This window comes from Anas platyrhynchos, chromosome 12, assembly GCF_047663525.1.
Source record: "Anas platyrhynchos isolate ZD024472 breed Pekin duck chromosome 12, IASCAAS_PekinDuck_T2T, whole genome shotgun sequence".
NCBI lineage: Eukaryota > Metazoa > Chordata > Aves > Anseriformes > Anatidae > Anas > Anas platyrhynchos.
In genome coordinates, this window is record NC_092598.1 from 13,715,213 (window position 1) to 13,740,151 (window position 24,939).

Consider the following 24,939-nt stretch of genomic DNA (forward strand, 5'->3'; position numbering starts at 1 on the left):
TTTTCCTAGCAAAGGAACAAAGGTCAGCTGCTGGGAAGGAATAGCACAATCCTGGAAGCTCAGTGCCCTAGCATCATGAAAGATGAGTTACAAGGTGAGGAAGATAGACAGCTTCCCACATGGCTCAGGAGGACCATGAGGGCACCTCTCCTTTAACCGCAGTAGGATGAGGCAATTAGATTAGCACCATTAAAATAAATGGTGCTAACATATTTAAATAAATTTAAAAAAATCTCAAAAAAAGTAGTCAAATGTTGAATGGGGGACCCAAAGAGATGGAGTCTCCATCCTGGGAGACATGGAAAGCTTTCCCTGATGAGGCACTGAGCAAATGTGTCCAACTCCAAACCTTAGCCTGTGTTAGTAGGGTTGGAAGTGAGCCCTTTAAATGTCCCTTCCAACCTAAACAATCATAACTTATTTGACTAGGCCATGATTTGGGATCTCTCCCAATAGAAGATACTAGGTAACAGGAAAGATCTGAAATCTCCTTGGCAAGAACAAATTGCTTGGCAAATAGCTTGCTTTTGTAGCATTGTTTAGACTCACAAAGAGGGAGAGGATGCTTTAGGGTAGTGTCTACAAAGGTACTCCAACCTGTTGGGCAAAGATACACAGAAAACAAATCCTGTGTTGAGCTCTGAGGGAGGGGAATGAGGCAAGGTTCAACAGGCACAAACCACATTCTGGTGTCTGCCAGGAAGCTGACGAAGAATAGTTCATTAGATTTTGTCTTGGTCGGAGTTTTAAAGTCAGAGTTAAAAACAAACAAGCTTTAATAAGTCTGAAATCACTTTATTGAAAAACATTTCATACAAGTCAGTGGCAACAACATTTAGGTGCAATACAGCAACACTACAGACAAGCTCCTTGCACATCTCCCTGCACAATTTGAAGAGAATTCTTTTAAGAACAGCCACATACAAAGCTCTCCAGAGATATGTGCAGTATCCTGTCACATCAGCAAGTTTCAGTACAACACAAGGATCAGAATGTCTTTACATTGAATAAGATTAGCTGTAACTCCTAGGAGAGGTACACAAGGCCTTGTAGGTCTGTTGAGAATGCTGCTGGCAACATAAGGCATCATTTCCACCCATCCCTACTCATTCAAAACACTGACTGAAAGCCTGTAGCAAGATGCTTTGCTAGAAAAATCTATTATAAAATCAGTATAAAAATCATACTATTTACCATAAACCAACAAAAAGTGACTGTGCCGTTTCCCCTTAATACATAACATTATTAGAAGATGACATTACGTTAGAAATTCACATTACAGTACACAACTTATTGCTTCTCTCTGAAATCCTCTGTGCAGCAGAAGCCCCACACAAGCACCTCAGCAGAGCAGTAGCTCTCCTTCAGTCCTGCTGTCCCTACAGCAGCTGCCAGGAATTTGGCCATCGCATTTTAGGAGTTAGTAAAAAGCTGCAAGATGGCAAACTGGATTTTTGTAATTCAGTACCATCACTTTGCCGAAGGAAAAAAAATAAAATAAAAAAAAAAAATCACAGGAATCTTTTGAATAAAAAGATACTATATATTACATTTTGCTGGTGTTGTCAGTGAGATAATACAGTTTTGACTTGTTTCTGTGCCAGTTTATTTGCAGAATACCACTTCTTTCAGTGAATTCTGGTCTAATAAGAACATACAGCTGAGCCACAGGAGCAACCAGAACCACATTGGCTTGTTTTGTTTCATCACAAACACAGCAAGACTGACAGACTCAGGGCTGTCAGCAGGCTGGCTGGAAATAATTGACTTTGATTGTTTCCCAATTCAATTTTCAGCTACCTGGAAGGTGTTAACATAGAAGAGCAATCACTAGCTTGCCCCCTGCTTCTCCAGGCACAAGATTCAATGCCCCTGCTGCCTCCCTGCACAGCTGTGCAGGAAAGGAGCTGAATCCCCACAGACTGAAGATACTGCCACAAAACCCACTCCATTTGGGGACTTAACCTTCCCAAGTCCATTTGGTGACTTGGGCTTCCCAAATAACTCAGCAAGAACTTAGTAACTCTCCACAGGACCTTGGAGAATACCAGGAGTGGGCTTCACATTTGAGGATGTACATATCAGATTCTCTACGAAAACAGCAGTAACCCATTCAGACACTGTTAGCACAGGGGGGCTTTTTTGTTAGGGGGGATTTTTGTTTGCTTTCTTTAAGAGAGAGCTGGCAGCAGCCAGAGCCCCTCCCTGCACAAAGCGTACAAAATTATCCCCAGCTAGAGGTCCTAGGGCATAAAGCCCTTTCTCCTGAGTGCATTCGTAGGTGAATGGGTCAACATCTATGGGATTCCTCTTGGGATTGACTGGTTGGTCGCTGTCCATTGCCAAATCAATGCCATTATTTGGCAGAAACGAGAGGTTGGGGTTTGAACCAGTTAGAACAAGAGCCATGGAAACTTTATAAGCTTTCTGGTAGCCATTCTTGTCTTGAAAGATGCATTTCTTGTCCTTGCCAAAAGACAGTACATGATGTTCAGGTAGGCTAACGTAACACTCATATGGCCCAGCACATGCAGCTGACTGTTCTTTCATCATCTGATGGACTTTGTGGTATTCAGGATACATCATTTTGGGTAGCTGGTTAAAAATAAGACCTGGATCACTGACTCGCCTCCGGAAAACATGAATTACTGGAATATTGCAGTGGTGAGCAAAGAGAATCGCATCAGCAGCTGTCAAACCAGCACCTACAATCAAGACTGGGTCTGACGTGATACCAATACTGTTGTTTTTCACTGCTTCCTCTAGGGCAGAGAGCTGGTGATGGACATAGGAAAGGTTCTCTCCCTTGACCCCCAGCCAAGTGGGGCTATCATATGTTCCAGTAGCCAAGACTACATTTTCCGCATAGATAGAGAAGGGCTCCTTATCACCTTGGACAGTTTTGACAAATCCATCCACCTGAAAGACCTCCATACCCTCCTCAGTGAAGTTCCAGAGGGAGTCGCTCTTCTGCAGATCTTCCTGCATGTGGTTGGAGATGCTCTCTGCACTCACTTTCCTCACAGAGGTTACAACAGTCCCACTTCTAAAGTTCTTCTGCAGCCCTTTCTTCATCACATAATGTTGGTAGTATTGAGCAATGTCTTCTGCTGTGGCTCTGTTGTTTCTGAGGCCTCTGTAATATATTGCAAGCAAAGGTCAAGCAGCAGTTAACTAAGAGCCTGGAATTTCTCCCCTCTTCCACTGAATGTATCCTAGAGCCATCTATCCTGGCAGTATCGGAGGACACTTATCTAGTTTCCCTGACTTCAGCAAAGTTTTTTCTGGTACATGGAGCTAGCAGTCAAATCTGCAAGCTGTTGGATAGAGGCAAATTACTAACATGAATCCCATTCCAAAAAGTCCCCATCTCTAAAAGCACAGTCACTCAATTGTGTCTTCCTTTCACGTGTTTCACTTTTATTCCATTTTAAACTCCTTTAAGGTTTCAACTGTTACTTATCAAGAGCAGAAGCACCTGAGAGACTGTGAAGCAGCTCAGATGATTATGCTTGTCATAAGGGACAGCAGTAGTAGTCACATAAGTCAGAGAACCATGCCTTTTGCAAATGTTTTCAGATAACCTCATGGTCACACATCATGCCAGTGTGTGTTGAGGACACATGGCAACCAGCACTCCAGTTTTATCTGGAGTCACTTAATACAGAATGGACTTTTGATGGGGAGAGTGACCTTTCTGTCAGCAGAATCACCCATGACAGATGGGCAGTTGCATTCAAGGAGTCCGCTCTAGGTTCCCAAATAACCTCTGGATGTTTGAGGGGAAAAAATAAACAGGCCATAGATATCTCACCTTTTCTTTTGCCTCAGCCAGTCTTTGAACTGGAGATCTGGGAGTCCCATCCATTCCCCTCTGCTCAGGGTAACCATAGAGCCCTCAATAGACTGGAACAAGAGAGTTAAACAGCTTTCAGTTATTTAATGTACAAAGTGAAATGTAACTCAAGTTTCAATAATCTCAGAACATGAGAAGCCAGTGATTTCATCTGATCCACTAGCATGGATGAAGCCATCCATGTTCTCCAAAGAGAAAAAACTCTCATTCCCTCTTACCCCTTTTAAACTCACTTCTTTGTGCACATAAGAGTCAAACGTGGGTGACCAGCACATTGGAGCACCTTTTGACTCCCCAGTCAACACCTCTGACTATCCTATAGCATGCAGACCTAAGCAGTTAGGCTTTGATTCACTTACATGCCAGGCACCTCCAGGAGGGTTTCTGCCAAGGACCAGGTGGGGAATGGCTCTGTCAGTCTCGTGCCACCAAGTGAGGACAGATTCTGCTGTTCCACCAAAGTCTGTGTCTGGACGCAGAAGAGTATCAAACAGAAGAGACACAGGGCTGTGGGATCGTCCCTCCAGACCTTCAGACAGATACTCCAAATCCTGAAGCGAGACAAATCACACGCTCAGAACATGTGTCCTGGCAGGCAGCAGACTGCCTGTAACTGCAGCACTTCCAGTTAGTGCTTTCGGTGTTCTGTGAAGTTCATTTACTTGCGTGCAGCCTGTTACTGCCTGAGGACTACCTCGAGGATCTTAGCAATGCAGGCACTCCATACAAGGGAGATTTGGATAAATCTTTTAATGATCTTTTAATACTTTGTTTAAGGCTTATTCTGTCTGCGTACTTTGAAATTTCTGCCTATGTACTTCAAAAACTCAAATGAGTTCATCACTTCTAATTTACCCCTAAGGTGCTTCACTATAATGATATACTGAAAGCTTCTGCTAAAAAAAAGTATTTTCTTTACACAAACCTGGTCCAAAATGGAGACATGTGGAGCCTCTTCTAGTTTCTTCTGAAGAATAGGATGAGGATGAAGAGACTCTCTTTTGAAGTAAGGGGTGTAGCCTGACAGCAAATACGAGAGACAGATTCCTGAAGGTCCATTCCCTAAAAAGACAAAATAGAGGAGATTTTTTAGTCCTGCAGACAGAGCAGCCCTTTAAAAAGTGTTTCTAATATCCAGATCACATCAAAGTCACTGCTATGTATACAGGATATTTTCTATTGTCAGAATACCAGTGACTGACCTACTGGATGCAGTTGGGGAAATCATTTTACCCTCGTGTCCCCTTTTACTCCTTAATTACATACATTTGCATTGCAAGGTTATGAATTTGCTTACACAAGCCAGAGGCTAACCTCACCTGAAGGCTGAGGTCTCTGTCCTGCTGACAAATTGAGTTACTGCTCATCGACTTCTTTAAGGGTCTGCAAACTGGTCACATACTGACTGGGGGCCTCAGCTGTCCTGGATATACATTTCCCATCTGTGTAGAGTAGTTCACTGTGGACAGGGTATACAGGATGTCCAGAAACAGTGACTAAAACAGCTCTGCTCTGTTCAGTGTGAAAAGCCGTATAATAAGGGATAGCTGGCAATAGTGATTTGACTGACAGATCTTGAGGACACTTGCAGATTGGAACCAGCTCTACCGTGGCATTGCAGGCAGTGTGTTAAGGAAGAAAAGTCTCTCTGCCATGCCAAGACAGCCTCTCAGAATACAGGACTTTGAACAGATTGCTGGAGAGCTGAACTCCTCTTGCCAGCCACCCGACAGACAGTGGAAAGACTTGATCTGTGCAACTCCAAAGCCCAGCAAGAGTAGCCTGTGGAAAGATTTCACATGGCCGTTCTCCAGTATGTTTAATAGTTTACAGTGTCTGCATAACTAGCCGTCAGCCTCTCTGGCTCAGCTCTGCTGCTTGCTATGTGACTAACCACCATTACATAATGCAGTGACGATGTTGGGGAGGAGAGCTGAAGTGACAGAGCAGCCTGCAGCAGGTTGTGTTGACACAGTGCCCGTGCTGCGTGCATGAATCACTGGAGCAAAGGCCACTTGGGACATTTGAGATAGAAGGAGGCTCGGGCTGGAAAGCTAACAACGAGCTGAGCTATGTGAAGGGCAGCATGTGCCACAGCTGGGGACAAAGTCTGCTGTACTGAGTGAGGACCGGCAGCTGTGGGTCAGCATTCGGAATATTCCACTCACAGGAAAGTTTTCCAAAACTCACGGAAATTAAACAAAAACTAAGCTGCAGCTGCGGTAGAACATAACACTTTTGAACTTACTCCTTTGCTTTGGAATGTACGAGGAGGTTCCTGAACCGAGATTAAGCACTCAAGTGCACAACATTGAGCAATCGATGCAGAGAATTTATTTTCTGAACCCCAGTTAAGTTTGACATGGATGGTCACAAGCAGAGCTGCTATTCCAGAAAGCAACTGCTTTTGTGAGCCTGCCAGTGCAGCAGCAGGAGCCTATGGGTTTCGCAGAGAGGGCTCTGGGGAAGCAGCTGTATGTAATGTCCAGCTGCAGTGAAATAGCTGTGCTGCTTCAGTCCAACAGCCTCCCCGTCCTGCACATCTTCACACCAGTTCTTCAGAGGCTTTAGGGACATCTCCACACTGGGTCCCTGTTTAGCCACACTAGGGACCTCCCCTCTCACAAAGGACATAGTAAAGTTACTACATAACTAGCTTTCTAAACTGGTGAAAAGACACCATTCTATTCAATTCTGCATAAAGTCGATGTACCTGACTTATACATGCCAAGAGATTTCTCATGCATTAAAAAAAAAAAAAATCTAAAAAAAAGTTTACAGAAACATTAACAGCATCTGGAGCACTTCCTAAGTAAATCAGGCACAACAAGAAAGATCACACTCATCCCCCAAATCAATCACTACAGAACATTAATCAACTTTCTGTGAAATGGTTATCTCAGCGGAATGGTTGCTAACCCCTCTAAACACCCAACAGAAAAACCAGACCCACTGAACTCATATCCAAAAGGCTACCTTTTCCTTTTATTTTTTTAAAAAAGGGTGTGCTTCAGGTTATTGAATATCTGGTTCCCTACTTCCTACTGTTCATTTTTGGTACTACAGGAAGTTTGACTGTCAGGCAAAGGAGGCAGAAATATTAGCCAGAAATTTCTGGTTTGAACGTCCAACACACGGAACAAAAGCTGAAGACAGCAAGCCCAAAGCAACAACAGCATCAGAGAACGTAGACAGGAGAAAACTTACCTATGATCACCACAGGAAGCGGCTTGAACCCAGTCTTTTTCTGATGCCTGTTCAATATTGAATACATCTTCCTGTTTGAAAGCATTTAGGCCCAGGAATCAAACCTGTTAAAACAAAGAAGTTCTGAAACATTTGCTTGACAAAACTACATTACTGTCTATAGCCCACAGAAGAGGGCTGATCCAAATTATTTCCTTGCACTGTACACCATCACGTTATACTTCCACCCTCAGGACAGACCTACTCTTCTTTTCACCCTTCTCCCTCCCTAGAAGCTGAAGGATGATTCCCTGATTATATCACAGGAAAAGGAAAGGGCCCTTATCTTTCCCTACCACACGAGTTTCGGTCCCTTCAGAACAGCTGGCAACATCGGTAACCCTCTGACTACAGTAACTGACATGTTGCAGCTTGCCAAAAAAATTATCGTAAACCCATTTGTGAGTGCTTTTTATTTTTTAAAGTAGCTTGTGCATTTATTATGAGGGTAAGCAAATCTCACTCGAGACTTCTGCCCAAAGGCTGGAAATCTCTTGGCTGCATTTTCAAACGCGTGCTGCTCAATGGCTAGAGGGCTTTTGGAGAAGTGCTAATACAGTTCCTGAACCTGAGGATGCCCTCTTTATTCGTCTTCCAGAACACGGAGTTCTAAGTTTGAATAAGTAAATAGCAACAATTCGTTAAACAAAATATGTAACATTATCTTAGAGGCTAGGTTGTCATTAGAGAACCTACAAAACACCTGATTTTGTCATGCAAATATTCAATGAGTAGTGAATCAAAGGTTTGTTGTGGTTTTGTTCTTGATGGTTTTCTTCTTTGTTGTTGTTTTTGCCACTCCTGCAGGGATCCCACCATGTTAAATAACTACTTCAGTTTTCCAGGGAATTAAACTACACTGTCACCAGTCCATGGAAGTCAAAAGTTACTTCTACCACAGTAAAATGGAGATTTTCAAAATCCACCAGAAGCTTTTATGTTATTCTACTGAGAATACAGCCTTTAGAAATATTATTCTCAGCTGGGAAAGTTAAGTCAGAATCCACTGAATGGTACGACTTTGCTCAGCAGGGCATGCTCTCCACACCCTTCCCAAGCACAGCAAAATATTTGGCAAACGCACCGCACACTCCCATAAGGTCTGGCACATCACCGCCTCTGACACAAGCAGATGCCATCCTATGAGCGCAATGCTCCCCTTTAAGCCTGACATTTATATCCCCAGCAGCTACGTTAATGCCGTAAGACCCCAGTGATTGAATGAGCAGGCAGGACCACAGGTAAATTTAGGATTTGAAGAATTCCAGGCTCCAGGAGGAGACTTCTGAGTGCATTCGCCTGCAAGGATGTGACACCTCCTTTGTGCACCAAGACAAAGGGGCACTGGGCTAGACTGAGAACTACTTCAAACTGGGTTCATTTTAGTAGAGAGGCACATAATAAGGCCTACATGTGGAATTTAAAACTAGCAGCTTTGTCCAAAGTGTGTATTACAGTTTAATACCACCTACTAGTTGCCTACTACCACTTCACTAAATCTTTCTCATGTGTTTTGCGTGAACCACATAAAAGACATAATAGCCATGTCTTTAATTCAAGTCATTTCGGGCATCTAGCTTTAAGGAGAGTTGGAAATTTCATTTCCCAGCTTAGCTGTGACCCAAAGGTAGATGCACACACGCAGAAGACGAACTCTTCCATATGTTGCATCCATGTGGAGGCAGGCATCCACGCCTTAAGGCATACTTACCCCAACCCCAATAGCAGCAGGAGCCCAGCCTAACTGGCCAAGTATTTCCCCAGCCTTTTGGGTTAAGTTCTGCCATATGAGCCAAAACCTGCACTACCATCAGCAGATTAAGGTGTAAATCTGCCTGCAAATAGTTCCCCACCACAAAGCTCCAGAATTCAGCACTAGCACCCATGATGTCCTACGACATCAAAGGTACAGATCACTTACCAGTGTGACCAGTAAGGTACCCACTCAAAACAGCATAAATCACAGTACTTATCTTACTTTTCCATGGTAACAAATAATTCCCTCTCCACAGCTGCACTACATAAGACAAGTTTTTATTAATTTTTCCCAACATCTTTTATCTCTGTGAAACTACTGGGAACCTGGAAGCGAGAAGAAAGATCTCTGGAAGGGCTGTTCCATGTCTCTGCTCCGTAGCAGGCTGCAGTAGCATGCACAGAAAGTTTACATGCATGCTGCAGGCAGTGGTAACCCAGCAACATCCGTGGGATTTTTGCTGGAAGCAAGGGCTGCGGAGCCAACCCAATCCTGCACAAGGCAACAGGTCCAGAAGAGCAAAGCCAATATGAGAGAGAACGAGCCTGTGAGCCTCTTCGTAAAACCTGGGCACAAGGTCATGCTGTTGCATGCCAGTGCTTTCCTGGGGGATCCCAAAGGGGACAAAAAAGGCACAAGGCGGTAGAAGTCAGTCTGGCAGCCTTGTTTGCAGTGCAGGAAGGTTGCCTTGGCTCCCGGCCACTGCTCCATGCCACCCTACCCCACCCTGATAGAGTACAAAGCCAGCAGCCTCAGGCTGAGCGATAACTCCCACCCTCCTCCTCCTTCTGTACCTTTTGATGCATGAAAAGGGAGCATTCGCTGCAATTAAACCGAACAGTAATGGCTAGAGGAGCACAATTGTTACTCTGAGAAAATTCTTAGTTCTGTGCACATACATGACACTTTTTAGCCATGGTTTTACTCAAGATCTGGGTTCACAAAACCCCATTGTGACCATTTCAATGCTACATGCTTTGTTTCCCCAAGTTTTGACACCAGACAATTCTATCAACACAAGATTAACTGTCAGATGCTTCTGTTTATCCTAGCATGTCTCTATAAATGAAAAACCCCATCCACATCCCAAAGCTGGCATTTCTATAATTTGTAATTAATTAATCCACTGCTTAGGAGAAAATGAACCAGATGCTAAACCTGTTAACAGCTGTTCCCATCCTGTAGGCTAGCTGTTTGACTTCAGGGGGCAAAACTGTGCTCAGAGTGTCACAGGCTTTTCAGTTTCAGGCCAAGTGTTCGCTTTCCCTGCCATTATAAGTAAAAGTGGATTATTTTTTCAGTTGCAGAATCAAGAGATCACATACACCTCAATCACCACACAGTTAATTCAGTGCAGCATATGACAGCCTGCTCTTGCAGAGACTACTGGAAAGTGTACAGAAGGCTGAAGTTCATTTCACATTCAGAGAGAGGTGGTTAACTAAATGCAACAAGAGAAAGCCTAGGATGGAACCCAAGACTCATTTCCTCATGCTTCTTTCATGTACGGTAGGCTGCTGGGCACTCACGTTTAGTCAGTTTAGTGACATTGATCACTGCTTTGGCTCCTGCTTTAGGTTTCCTACTTTAAATGGCTGAATCTTTCCTCCTCTTCATTTGAGAGCATGCTGCAAGCTCCACAATTCATCTCCTCACTGCTTCCAAAGCATTTCAGCAATGATGTGATGTTACATAATCATTCTGGCTTGGAAAAGCACCCAGCTCATCCTGGACCAGACTCCGCATACCTTCCTGACACAGCCTTAAGCCTGGAGGGACTATAACTCACGAAGCCGGTCAGTATGGCCCCTACTGGCTCCAGGCTGCACAATTGAAACAGGTTTTAAGCAAGCAGAAAAAAAGCAAAGATGAATTAACAAGGCAATGAAACTAAATAATCTTTAGTAGAAATAAAAGGCCAAGTTACATCAGTCATTTGCAAGCAGCTCTCCCTAGAACATCAGTGGGACTTTTGCTCAAGTAAGGACCACTAAGCAGGGCCTCTATAGTACATGAGGAGAGTTCAAAAGAGCAGTGCAGTCAGCACATAAATAATGGAAGAGACTGAAAGTGCTACTGTGACACTTGGGTTTAAACAAGAACAATGCTAATGTAGAAATGCAACAGTTTCCTTCAGCTTGATTTCTTCATTAACCCATCTACTTCATCAGCAACTATTTAAACTTAATTCATTAGTGCTTTTAAGAAACAGAAATCCTAATAGTTTTTGAAGTTTACACTTTCCCAATAGCTTTTAAGTTGTTCACTTTCCCACAAGTTTCAGGAGTTTTTTTCCCACCACTTGTGCTATCACTCTCATATGCAAAGCCAGAGTACCCCATAAAGGCAATGTCTGTAGGAAAATTCAACTTTATGGTACATAAAAATTGTACCTCTTTCTACAAACACCCCTGTGATATTCTGAAAGCAATGTTACAATACGCAGGACAAACAGAACTCTCTGCATTCACTTATAGCCTTCTTACCTTTAGCAGCAGGTCTGATGAAAAGTGAGATCTTTGTGAAAATGCCTGTACAGCCAGGAAAGCCAACCAGACTCCAAGCCTTCAATACTGCCTCTGCTCTAAGACAGCTGCTTAAATATAGTAGGCTACCAGTACTAAATGAGAGGTGGAGCCGAAATGAATGGAGGCGGAGCAAGGAAAATACTTATAAGCATGAGTCAGCAGGAATAGTTCCCTTCCCGGCTTGTGAATGAATGATGCAGAGTAACTTTACTTAGTGATGCTCAGCTGATTCCATGACCACAGTAAACGCAGGTTTATAGGAGCCATGTATGGTGGAAGCACTACAATGAACAAATGCACTCATTTTTAATCCTCAGGGCAAATTAAAACCTGACATTTCATAAAATGCAACACTTCGTATGGCAGAACTGGGTTTTTCCTTTATAGCAAAAAAGAAAGCTGCTACAGTGGTAGCTCATGGAGGGAACAGGAGCGATAGGATACCACTGAGTGCTTGCTTTAGAACTGGAAATAAATTGAAAGAACTTCTGTGATTACTTTCTACCCACTTCAGACAGTGTTTGGGGTTTTAGTTTCACCTTATCAACACAAAACAGTTAACACACCCGGGGACATGTATGAGACCCCTGAGAGCACTGGCAGAGCAGGATGTCTCTGTAGAGGTCCTGTCACCTGGATGGCTGTGCTCAGCAGCGTTAAGTCACCCAGAGCCACCAGGCACTGCTGTATTCAGTCACACCAACCAAAATCAAGGAGATTAAATGGCACAGTAAATTTCTTACTCAATTCCTTCTACTTTTCCCATTTTTCTCTAGTATTTAATGTCACAATGCATTTCCTATCTCAGACAAGTTTCTAAATAGCAGTTATCCTCCCTCCAAGGTTTTTAGTGGAAATAAAATTACAACCAAGGTAACTACTTCATCAGCACCTCTGGGGAACATGATCCTACATACTGCCAATCATCAACTTCCCACAGGGTTGTTCATCTTTTTTTTTTTTTTGTGCTAACTTCTATGGGAACTAAAAAAGCCAGCTGCTGACAGGACCAGGACAAGAAGAACGTGAACTGGACACACAAGAGGCCTTGCTGTAAATTGTGATCTGGTAAAAATCCAGCTGCAAATTACCATCTTGAAAGCAAAATAGAATCGCTTAAGTTCTTCTAGTTCAAAGAAAACAAGTTTAGAGACTAGATCTTATTCTAAGGATTCCTATCCATCAGCGGCTCTTAAAATCAGGAGTCACTGCTTAGCTCTACACAGTATTAAAACTGTATCACCTTATAGAATTCAAAATTCATTTCACACTCAACACATATTGAGCTTAAGTATAAAGTGCTAAATAAGGACAGACATGCAAGAGTTGTTTATTCAACAGAAGAGCATCTCCTGTTCTTGGTCCTCCAACCATGACCTCTTCTATAACAGAAATCCCTAATCATAACTTTTATTTTTCATGTAAACATGGGAATTAAATTGCCTTACTCCTAAGAAGTTTCTCCTATACCTTGTAGATATATTGGGCCTGAAAATATAGAGCTCAGGTGTGTGTATATTTTTTCCTTCAGTGAGATATTCTTATAAGCCTGCAGTTTATAATAGTTATAATAGCAGTAAAATGACTAAGAGCCTCCTGAGTAAAACTACAGCAAAGACTACAAAACCACAACATACTAGGATTTTCATCTGAGGCATCGTAGTCAATTCAGTGGAATAATCAAGCTCGCTAAATTTGAAGTACAAATTAAACAAGTTTGTGCTGAAGTAGGTAGCTCACTTCAAGTAGTAAGTACTGTGTATCTTTATCTCTGAGACCATCTATTTTGAAGCTATGATCTCCAGGGAGCCAGGAGGACTACTGGTACTCAGTTAAGAGGTACTTTCAACATATGATACAAAAGAAGAAAACAGCTCTTGAGAAAATTCTACACTCTCAAGATCCACATCAAAGTAGGATAGAGTGCAATCTATTTTAATTACACCAGAATCACATTTTAAATAAAACTATTGTTTCATTTAAATTTTAATCAAATGATCCCTCTAGAAATCCAAATCACTAAATCCATATGTCAAAATGAAGGGGGTTTTTATTTGTTTTTAAGGTTTCTTTCAAGTTGTCTGGGCCTTTATCCAAGGTAATATTTTCGCAGTGCACTTATGTAACTCATACTAATTTTTAGACATGAGCAAAGGCTTTCAGATGTATTACCTAGATATATGTTTGTTGGCTGGTAACAAACGTGATCAGTATCAGTCAAGAAAAATTAAACTTCCAGAGAAATTAAGGCATTTGCTTGGTTAGGTGACTTAAAACTGTCCTGTTTGTAGGTTTTTCAAAAGCTATCTTTAATATAATGCAATATTGCACGTCAAACATTTTAGAAGAAAGATGTTCTAGTCAACACTTGCTTATGGCATAGACACAATAGGAAACCATACGATGGCTTAGCAGGCTTTATCAACAGGAAAAACAGTGTACACATCTGCAGAAATAAAAATTGACCTCTATGTACAAGATGAGGTCCTCTCTTAATTTCCCACTAGGTTTAGGAAAATTAGAATTTCTTTAATATTACCACTGTGCAAGAAAGGCCAGGATGTCTTTCCAAAGCCACCAGTTCTACCTCATTGTTGCACACAGTAGAGTTCTTCACAGGAATGTGTTCAAATATGACATTTCACTGTCCTTTCTTTGCTTGTACAATAGGACCATTAAATCTAGCAAGTTAGAGACTTTTTTTTTTAAACTATCCTAACAAACACTACATAGCCTATGTATCAATGTTTCTGTTTCTCCTTGTGTACTTTGTTTGGAAACAAATAATTCAGCCTAATGCACTGTCTGCTCAAACTTTCCAGAAGAGGAAGTAATTGTGTAATCTGTACTTTACCTGGCAGCCAGCCTCTGACTGGCAAAGGTATGTGATTCAGTTGTCTTTTCTTCTTGATTCACTGCAAGCAGTTTCATCCAGATAAAAAAGTGCCCAAGAATTAAGTTTACATATGGGTCTCCAGCATGGCTTTGCATTATCTCTATACATAAGCTGTCTATGAGTATGTACTCATCAGTGGTACTAACTCCTTTGCACAAACTGACAAACATTTGGTGCACAGACTTAGAGGTCTTTAGAAGGCTTCCAGGGAAAAACCTCTTCCAAGCTACTAGTCTGTAGGCTCTTTCACTGAGGTGCATTGCACTCTAGGCAGCTGAGATATGAGGATTTCATATCTCTGTATCACAAGGTACATATAGATTTATCAGAAAAGTAGAAACTCAAAGCTTATTTTGCACGGGCTTCTCTTCTTCCCTTTCAAAAAATAAAATAGAAAAGCTTAGCTTCTAGCAAACAATCCAGGAAATATACTAATCCAGATTAAAACGTGAAGTGATCTGGCAAGACCAATATAATGCTTATGCTACACTTTGTGAAAAGCTTCTTTAAGTCATTTTTTGGGAAAGAGAACTCATGACATTACAAATTGCCTTCAGATAATGTAAAGGATCAATTCCACCTTCCCTTGTACTGGCAGAAACACAGGACACAGCAGTAGAGGGCTAAATTTGCTTTCATACCAACAAGCCTTGTGCATACTATAACAGCAGCAAGGCAAACCATTCCCTATTGACGTGCAGAGGGGAATTCAAAACACACCACCTCATGTATCAATCCCAACCGGAGAAGGTTTGGGGCTGCAGAAAAGAGGGACAGACTTCGCTGGTAGCCACTCACTTCACCTTCAAGTCATACCCTATAGTTCATGGTATTGGCAATTCTGGGTGCATTTGTTGCCAAGGTCTATTTGTTTTCCTTTTGGTCAGCCATGATACAGTTCCCAGAAATTAAACAAGTCAATATCGTGTTTTACCAAGGTAAAATCTGAAGAATATGCCAAAAAGCACGGACAGACTGTAGCACTGTTCAGAATGAACATTTTGCACCTGAACCATTCCCCATTGCAAGAAATTTCCTTCTGTCAAATGACTCAACACTTCATGTCACTGAGAAGTTATACCCACCCATATCCTACTTGTGAAACTTGTTAGATAGCCCTGTTTCTGCTGTCTTCTCATCCAGGGGGAGCCTAAAGAACAATGCCTGCCCAGTGTCAGAATTCTTTGCTCTTACCTGTGATTCTGACAGCTCACTTGTGACACTTGTCTCAGTTGCTCTCACACCCATCCTCTCCACTAGCCAGATGTTAAGGTACACCATCACGCCATGCCAGTTTATCACAGCACACTGCATTGTTTCAGACATTAAAACTTCATGTTCTGCTGGGTATTAATAATCAGAGGAACACTCCCAGTATGATCTCGTGGGCCACAATAGTGCTTTGACACTTAGTTATTTCTTTCAATTACAACAAAAATAAATAAATTCTGCATGTTTTCCATCTAGGGGAACTTTCTAAGTGCTTCAGTATCTCCCACTAGTTCCTCTAGTGCAGATCATTTAATCTAAGGCAAAGTCTCAAATAAGCATTAAAACATTTGACCATCTATCTATATTACGTCTGTTCAGAATCTGAAATCCAGCTTTGCTGCTGCCAAAATGATATTCACCTTTTTACACAGGCAAGTTTCCACTTACATAACCGTATCATAGAATCATAGAATCATAGAATATCCTGAGTTGGAAGGGACCCTTAAGGATCATCAAGTCCAACTCTTGACACCGCACAGGTCTACCCAAAAGTTCAGACCATGTGACTAAGTGCACAGTCCAATCTCTTCTTAAATTCAGTCAGGCTCGGTGCAGTGACCACTTCCCTGGGGAGCCTGTTCAGTGTGCAACCACTCTCTCTGTGAAGAAACCGTATGTTAACTTATCCACCAAATTAGAACCTGTATATTTAATGAAAATAAATGGTTCAAAATCAACACTGAAATATTTTACTTGCCATTTTTTTTAAGCTCCAATCAAACAAAACCCACATTTGGCACCAACACCACAACATGGACCCCAGTTTGGAACTTTAAAAAATCATGTCAGCAAGACGTTCCCTGAAGATGTCGTGGCACTCTCCAAATCAGAAGGGGCAGGCTGTGGCCACACCACTTCTGACAGCAACTGGATCCCTCAAGTACACTGCTTTGCTAAATAACTAGAGTAAGGAAGCCTTGAGGAAGCCAAAGGATTGCTTGGCTTGACAAAAAAAAAAAAAAAAAAAAAAAAAAAAAAAAGCAGCTTAGGAAACTTTACAAGTGAGAGACCAAGTTCTGCTCATGACTTCCTACATGTGTTTGTGCATTCACATGGCTTCCTCTAAAGAAAAATTTGGCCCAGAACTTGTGTCCTACTTCCCTGTGTCCCTGCCAAGGCCACATGTGTCCCGTGTTCATACTTTTTTTTTCAGCATTTAGGCAGCTGCATCCAAGAGGAGAGAAGTAAAGGTTCACCCAATTCACTTGTTATTCAAAAGGACATTGACCTCCCAGTCTGATAAATGATTGAAATGTGTTTTTTTTAGTGCCCTTGAATATTGTTTGAGGAAAATAGAGAACAAAACCTTATATTTTGCTGGAACTATTATAAAAAAAATAATGACTTTTGTTTTCTCCCACCCTTATCTCATTACCTTGAAGTCATTCTCTCCCTGTCTGTTCTCAGAGGGTGGTCTTCCTAAAACCATGAGGTCAAAGCAAAGATTTTCACCAATTTTTACTGACCAGAGGCATTCGCCACTTCCACCAATGCCTCTTAACATCTGTTAAGAAATAAACTTGGGGAAGTGAGAACCAATCATACCACCCAGGAGGACTATGGAGCTCCACTGCATTCACAGAGCTGTATCTTCAGCTAATCTGCAGTAAAACCTTGTATGGGCACTCCAGTGCTGACTGAGAACGCCTTATTGGGACATCTTGTACATCTTCTCTCTCCAAGCTAATTAAGGGAGCAATAATAGAGAGCGTTAGCAGAGATATAGCTAGTCCATATAAACTCCCTGAAAAATACATTCCCATTACATACAAAGTAGCCTACTATACTGTGAAATAGCAGTGGGTATCTCACAAAAATACAGGCACTGAGTTCACATACAAAGTGTCCATGCAGAGAAGGAGATGGCTGCACATGCATTTTTCCTGGCTCACCTTATGAAAGGGGCCAGGATCCCCTCCTCAGATCAGCGTATGGGGATGATAGCCAAATCCAGTACATTTTATACTTGCCAGCACATAAGCTCCTTCCAAAAACTAGTATGATGCAAAGAGGTGCAATCCTTTGGCCTTTGGCTCAAGGGGCTGTGGCCATGCATGTTTCCCAGGACCAGGCCTTTGTGTGTTCCTTGTCCTCCAGATACAAGATGCAGAGGAAACCTCAGCACACATTCACTGCCCTCGGGCCTCCATGATGATCTCAACATTGATGTGGTTTTGGGGAAAAAGTAAAGTTGTGCACTTTCACTTCTAACAAACAGCAGCTATGACCTAGTCAAAGATTAAACTGCAAAAGAACCTGGAAGGGAATTTTCCTCTTCTTATCTTAATGTCAATATAATCATAAATATTTACAAGAGTTCAGGATAAGAGAATGATCAGAAGACATAGCCTCTAATTTCTACAGTCCTATAGTCAGTATTCAGCTATGCTTTTTCTATCTATACTGGCACTTGGCAACTAATAGCTTAATAAAATAACTGTTGCATTATATTATGATGTGCCAGACTGAGCAACTTGGAAAGCAAATGCCCCAAAGCACAAAACATCCCACAGAAGCTAACATTCATGATTTCCTTACTGGAATAACCAACAGAGAAGAACCCTCAAAGTACAGGGGACACAGATGCAGCCTGTGAGCACTGGGCATCTTTGCTGTACATTTTCTCTTAAGGCAAAAACAATGATTATCAAATACAAGTGGGCAATTCAGAACTGGAAAAGGAGTGTGTATTAAAATGCATTTAACTCCATTACACAGTTCATAAATAGGGCTGCAGAAAGCCTTCAAAGATTCTTGGATTTGTTTCTTTGCCACAGCTTAAGCCATTCTGTAGTTCTTTAGCCTGACTTAATAAAATTCTTAACAACATCAAGATTCTTTATCAACATCAAGAATTACTTAATCAAGACAAAGAATTTAGTAGCTTTCCTGAAGGGCTTAGAAATGTGCACAGCTAAGGTTATCCAGAGCTAATATACCCAACAGGGGTAGGGTTTCCATAAATTAAAATAAGCATTTCTGCAGCAGAACACACTAGTCTTTAGTTGGGGGGGGTGGGGGGGGGGGTTGGCGAGGATTAGAAAAGGACTGTGTTAGAGTGATCCCACAACTAGCCTCAGGGTTTATTTTCCTCATCCTCTAAAGCAGCTGATACTGGCTCATAGGTTGAAGCTAGTCAGATCCAGTTCACTAATTCTGATGTTCTTGACTTGCAGCATTTTCCTTCCCCTGTAACTTTTTAAAAGTCTGAGGGAAATTCGAAGAGCTTTTAGCATGCAAGCCCCTTCCTTTAAACATGGCTCTGAGGCAAACTGAAAGATCAGCTGAAGTGATACACTCAAATTAAGTTTTAGACCCCAATTTCCCTCTTACAATAGCACCACTTACTGCAACACTGACTGCCAGGAGTGAAATTTAAAGTCCATTGGAACTGCTCTGCATAAAACTGGATGAACCAGTATCTTTTCCAAAGAGAATCTTATCACTTAGTCACAGTATAACAGTAATGCATTAAAGTGTAACAAAAATATTTCATAGGTCAAGGCTTCTCACTGTAATTGACAGCTCTGTCTCTAGACTAGTTTAAGGAAGCTGGAATGTGAAAGGAGCTGCCATTTCCTGTAAAATAGCATGTGCTGTTTTGAAATACCTGCATGCATTCTGGAGTCATTTCTGTGCTTCAGAAACATGAAATATCCACTATGAACTCTGAAAAGATTTGGCACAGTGAATTTGCAGGAAAAAGGCAGGATTACTGCACAAGAATAAAGCTATTCAGTAACTAATTCTCCAATGCATGTGTGTTAGAAATACTTAATGATCTGTGTAATTCCACATTTATCTGATAGTCATCCATTTCCACATATGTCAAAGCTCTACGATGAAAATAAGTCAATGAATAAAAAAAAATAAATCTCCTGTAGCAAGAATTATCTATGTATGTATCCAGCCCCTAGCACAATATGAACCACAATCCCCTAAAAATCTCATTGAAGTTGTTTTCCTAGGAGATCTCAATAAAGGTATTCTTGTTCCTCCTCCAAAGCTATTTTACTTTTCTTTTTTTACTTTTCCTTACTAGAGATGAGACACACTAGATTAGTCCTACACCCTTGTCAACAATGATTCTATAGAGAAAATAACTTATGATCCACTCATGTTTTTGTCAGCTGCCTGACTGGCTGCAGCATGCCCAATTTTTCTGCTTGTCTACAGAGAAATTGCCCCAAGCAGGCATGAAATGGAGGTATTTCTGATTCCCCTGTCAATATTTATCTTGATTGTGAAAATACTAAGTTTGAATCATTGAGTAAAACCTCTACCAAAAAAACTGAACCCTGTAATTAGGTGACCCCTTACCTCAAGGCTGAAGCCACGCAGCATTGAAGCACCTGACTTGCACAGTTCAACAATGCAGACTGATAACATGCTCAGTAGGGCAGAGGGATGTGGCATGAGGGCAGAATGGCATGGCACCAAGATGACCAGTAGCATAGGCTATCAGTTTGATATCAGTTCCCTGGGAGCACTGACCAGTGTTTTATCTAAAGCTTTCTTTTGCACTCCTGACACTCTGAAGGTTAACCTTCAAGGCTATCAGCAGTAACCACAGATCAAGTAACAGGCAGCTTATGTCCTATTACTGCCATCTTAGCTAGCTGTGCCTGTATACGCATGTGAGTTTTCAACTGGTAACCAGGCCAGACAGGCACGAGGGCCCAACCAGCCTAGTATCCCATCCTCAGCATCAGGCATTATGTGACACCTGCTGAAGATAAAGAATTGGACAAGCATGTGATGCTTGTCTTTTATCTTCCCTTGCCTTCAACTATTTGCAGCTGGACAACCAGCTGAAACCTGATGAGCTTTGTTCACTTGCTAGCCCCTTTCTTGAGGTTATTTTCATCTGGCTCCTAGTAATTTCACATGGCCTATACTCCTTGTATCAGAAGGGAGATTACACAACTGATCCCTTTCTATGCCACGCAGCTCTATAGACTTTATTATATTGCTCTCAGTTTTCTGACTTATTCCCAACACAGAAACTGTTCTATACCTTATATCAACCTGGTTTGCTTCCTGGAGACCTTTTCCAGATCTATCATATCCTGATATGAGAGAAAGAGCACATCATAGAGTGGTACTCTAGGCATAGATGAGCCCTAGGGTTATGCAGCAGCCTTCTGGTTTGGCCTCCAACCTTTCCTAGCACTTGATTTGCTTTGCTACCTGCAAGCACTGAGCTGATGTTTCCATAGGACTATCTACCATGACCTCAGATTCAAGTTCAAGATAGCTCTGACTGAGCTTACTTACCTGGATTTGTGCCATAGTGTGAGACATCACATAGGAATTGTGCAAAAGTATGAAGTAATATGATAATACAAAAGAAGCGTACAGCTTGTTCTTCAAACTAATGCATTCACCCATATGCCTAATAAAAAGCAGAGTGGAAAGCCTTGGAGACTTTCTGGATCCTTCTTGTTCACAAAGAAACCTCAACAAAATTGAAGGGCTAGTGTGTGGGAGGAAGCATGTTCTCACCTTAAACCTCAAGAGGGAGGTGGCCTTAGGTAAACAGCAGAAAAGCCCAGAGAGCTAATACTGCACTCCATCCCCTGGTCTGATCTTGATCTGCTCTCATTCTCTCACCTGGAATAAAGCAGACAGTAAGAAGAGCTTATGCAAGGTCACTCCTAGGTTTGCATCAGTGGCTGTTTTTTATGCACATTTGAAAGAGATGAAACACACACACATCCAGTGAATGTACTGAACCCTGAGCTTATCCAGAATAGACACAATAGATACTAAGCAACACCAAGGTAACACACAGGACCTCTGAAATACTCTCTACCCTTACTGCAACTGGCAAAATGCAGCCAAAGCTGTTGAGCCTGAGAGTGCCAAATTTTCCACATCTGCTGCCCACACAGCAGCTGATGTGCTGCAGTTCATGTTAAATGTTAACCCCATTTTGTATGCAGGCTCCCTAGAAAAGTAATATTTTCTAATGACCTTCCGCTGAGTTTTGCTTCTCCATTTCAAGCCAACAATGACAACATATGGCTAAGTCACTGGGGTTCTGCATCAGTCTCCACCTATTGCCTTTTATCACGTCTTCCATTGTGGACTACATTATGTTTTCCTTCTGCTCTCCTTACAGTCTTTCCCTACCTTCTTCTCACCTCTATAAAGCCCACTGAGCTACATTAAAGGCTTTTCTGCTTGTGACCGTGGAAAAAGGGCCAGCCAGACACATATATAAATGTCTCAGCAGCAAAAATAAGCCCTGTGGCAGTTGTCAGCTTGTTTGTGTTTGATACCCCAGATAAGGAACACTATAATAGAAGCCTTAACTCCTAGATTTTTGGTGCCCAGCATAAAATTGCATTACAAAGTCAGTGCCTGTGAAAATCAAGTTGCACACCCATGCAATCAGCATGTCCTGTGGTGGTTAGGAGTTCAGCTTCTGGCCCAGAATCACACCAGAGTGCTGACTGGCTCTACAAAAATGCATCTCTAAACAACAGCTGAGACTTAAAGTTTCACCAGAGGCTTTTTATTTGTAGTAGAAAAGGATTAAGATTTCAGAGTTGAGAAATTAAATTCTTGGCAAGTGTTTCCTACTGAAAATACCATTGAGAGAATTTATAAATTCAGTGGAAAATATGCAACAATTTCAGATACATCCAAATATTATGATATTTAAACACTAAAATAACTTTTTTTTTTTTTTTTACTTCTAAGTGATTTTAACAAAAAATGCTAAGCATTTAAACTTACAATTAAAAAGCAAAGAAATATGCTTTGTTTCTAAAAGGAAGTTTCATTTTCTCAGATCCTGTAACAAAACCACTACCATTAGTGTACAAAAATATATCCGACACTTTATATTTTTTATATTTAACTGTTCAAACCAGCCTGTGAATATAAATATCAACTATGAGCACAGCTACAGAAAATAAAAAAGTGCACTTCACAGAAGCAAAGTAACAAGAACTACCACTATTAATCTTGAAAAGTTATCTTGAATTACATTCCTTTTCTGCTTTAAGGACTTTAATTTTAATTCAAGTGTACATGTGATTACAAAAGAACTCATGTTTAAGGGTAAGCATGTGATCAAGTACTTCTGCTGAGGAAAAGATTTGTTACAATGCTTAGTATTGAGAATTTCCTCAAGTTCATTGCTGAATCAAAGCTTCATACTTTAGGTCAAATGTCAGAGTGCTCTGTGACCTTAAAATATAGTGAGACAACAGTAGCTTTAGCAAAATGTTTTGACTTACATGCAACTACAGAATCATGCAAGCTTGCCAAATTCCCTGCTACTATATGAGGTTTTCCACCTGTATTATTAATGAAAGTCATTATAATGAAACAATTTCAGAAAATCATGTTTTTCTCACCACAAAACTTTGCTACAGGATTCTGAGTACCACTCAGCCTTGGAATGCTTTCATACCTTGAAAGTAAAACGCATCCGGTATGAGGTCTTGATCTTTCTCTCCATTTTCTGTCATTTGACAAAAGGTAGCAAACTTGTCCTGCTGTCACAGTACTGCTGTTAGCCTTGAAACATCTTTAAAATAAATGTCATTATTAAGCTTTGTCCTGAGAGAACACTCAAAGATTGTACAGTTCATCACAAATACATAAATATGTAGCAGAAAAGAAAAAAAGTCCAATCAAATAAACAAGTGGCAACCAAGTGAATGAATAATAGCAGAAATCTTCTTACAAGATAATAGGAGAATTTCACATATAAGGAAAAATTCTAATCTTAAGATGGTGCCAAGTCTGTCGTAAGTATCATGTGTGTGACTACGTATGAAATTAATGCTTTTAATCATTTAAGAACCCAAAAAGTTCTTAAAGAGAAGTTATTAAAGTTCTTAAAAGCTCTTAAACAGAGCCAAGGAGTGAACCTGGATGTCCTGGCTTGTGCTTCAGCTACTGGGTCACCAGCACAAAAATTATTCAGAACTGGTGCTCTGCTATGATTCGAGAACAACTTGTGTCATGCCTTTCTGTGCCTGATCATAAATACTGAGCAGCTTATTAAGTGTAAAAGCTTTCTAATACAGCAAGTTAATTGATTTCATATTTATTTGAAATCCCAGCTCATTCTTAGCTATAGAACATGATCCCCCCAGGAATAAATTCACATTTGTACACTGAGTGGTGTTTTTTTGTTTGGTTGGTTTTGGTTTTGTTTGTTTGTTTGCTTTTGGTTTGGTTTGGTTTTGACCCAAGATGCCTCCTCAGCCATGCAGCATCCTGCAATATACCAAAGCACTGCTCGGGCATGTTCTGTAGTAAACAGGCATCTCTTCTACTACAGCTGCTAAACCCTCCAGGATCACCAGGATAGAGTACATCTTGTATCAGTCATTCTTGCTAAAAAAAATAAAAATAAAAATCAACAAAACAAAAAGAAACAAACAAACAAAAACCTTTACTGCTATGTAATAGGACAATATGGGAACAACCTATCACCTGGGTATTCCTGCACCTGTATAGATACCTTACTTTTCAGTTTCACACCTCTTCTGAATGTTGCAATTCTCTTCAGCAGTTTCACCAGAAACTCTGCATATTTTTCCAATATACAAGTATTTATTTCTCAGAATGTATGTGGATAACTAAAACAAGCAGTCTATCAAAGCAAGTTGGTTGAACTTTGTGTTAAAACTATTTGTATGCTGCATTTATTCCGGAGGCATGTTTGTCCCACCGGTTCTGATCTTATCTTTAGCCTGTACTGAGAAATGACTTCCATGAACTTTAGAAGGTCATCTTGTTAAACATCTATCCACTCTCCCCCACTCCTCCTAATCATCTAGAAATAATAATTAACTGAATTTGCTGGGAAGGGGATGGTGACTTTACTATCCAATTCACGTTATATATTTCAGATGACTCATATGCTGCTACTATGCTGCCTCCAAGAGTTTTTCCCCTACAAAAATCCTTACTCAAACTTACCAACTTCTTTCTTCAGCAAAGGAGCAATATACATTTCTAAAACTTGCAAAAGCAGGCTTTGTGCTCTTGTGCAGGTACGAGCCCGTCAAAAGCAACATGCCACAAAGCAGAGAGCTTACATTTAGGACTCCATTGGGAAAGAGAACAACTGAGTCAGGCAGAACTCCACGCCAAACCTCTTTGGCTTAATATCGACTCCAATCCTTTAAAGATTTTGCCAAAGTCTTTGGAAATCAATTGCCTAATACCACACTTTGGGAATAATACCAGTATATTCATTGGAGCAGAGCAGATACTTCAAGCAGCCTGCAGCTGAGTGTTTGGTGCATTGTAAGAACGTGCCTAGCACAGGAAGGCAGGCTCACCAGTTACAGCTGGCAGAGGGAGAAAAAAGAGGAAAGTAACTCCAACTCTAGTTGATTAGATGCAGCAACTC

General features: G+C 41.2%; 1 protein-coding gene across 2 annotated transcripts; it reads right to left on the reverse strand.

Moving 5' to 3' along the window:
- Positions 1 to 774: 774 nt before the first annotated feature.
- Positions 775 to 23,097, reverse strand: OSGIN1 (oxidative stress induced growth inhibitor 1). Of its 2 annotated transcripts, XM_038185301.2 has the most exons (7): positions 22,981 to 23,097; positions 21,060 to 21,167; positions 7,064 to 7,167; positions 4,782 to 4,918; positions 4,216 to 4,407; positions 3,815 to 3,906; positions 775 to 3,136 (listed from the first exon to the last, which is right to left on the reverse strand). In XM_038185301.2, exons 3-7 carry the CDS (start codon positions 7,146 to 7,148, stop codon positions 2,146 to 2,148), a joined length of 1,497 nt encoding a protein of 498 aa, XP_038041229.1. In that variant the 5' UTR covers positions 7,149 to 7,167; positions 21,060 to 21,167; positions 22,981 to 23,097; the 3' UTR covers positions 775 to 2,145. The 2 variants fall into 2 exon arrangements, with proteins under 2 accessions (XP_038041229.1, XP_038041228.1); XM_038185300.1 differs by lacking the exons at positions 21,060 to 21,167; positions 22,981 to 23,097 and adding an exon at positions 11,345 to 11,501.
- Positions 23,098 to 24,939: the final 1,842 nt, after the last annotated feature.

What these genes read in the sequence shown, in the direction of transcription:
- OSGIN1 (XM_038185301.2), bottom strand. Translation starts at nt 7,148, where the DNA reads ATGCTTTCAAACAGGAAGATGTATTCAATATTGAACAGGCATCAGAAA. An exon ending in GCTTCCTGTGGTGATCATAG is followed by an intron (nt 4,919 to 7,063) that starts GTAAGTTTTCTC and finishes TTGTCTTTTTAG; the next exon opens with GGAATGGACCTTCAGGAATC. An exon ending in TGGCTGAGGCAAAAGAAAAG is followed by an intron (nt 3,137 to 3,814) that starts GTGAGATATCTA and finishes AATATATTACAG; the next exon opens with AGGCCTCAGAAACAACAGAG.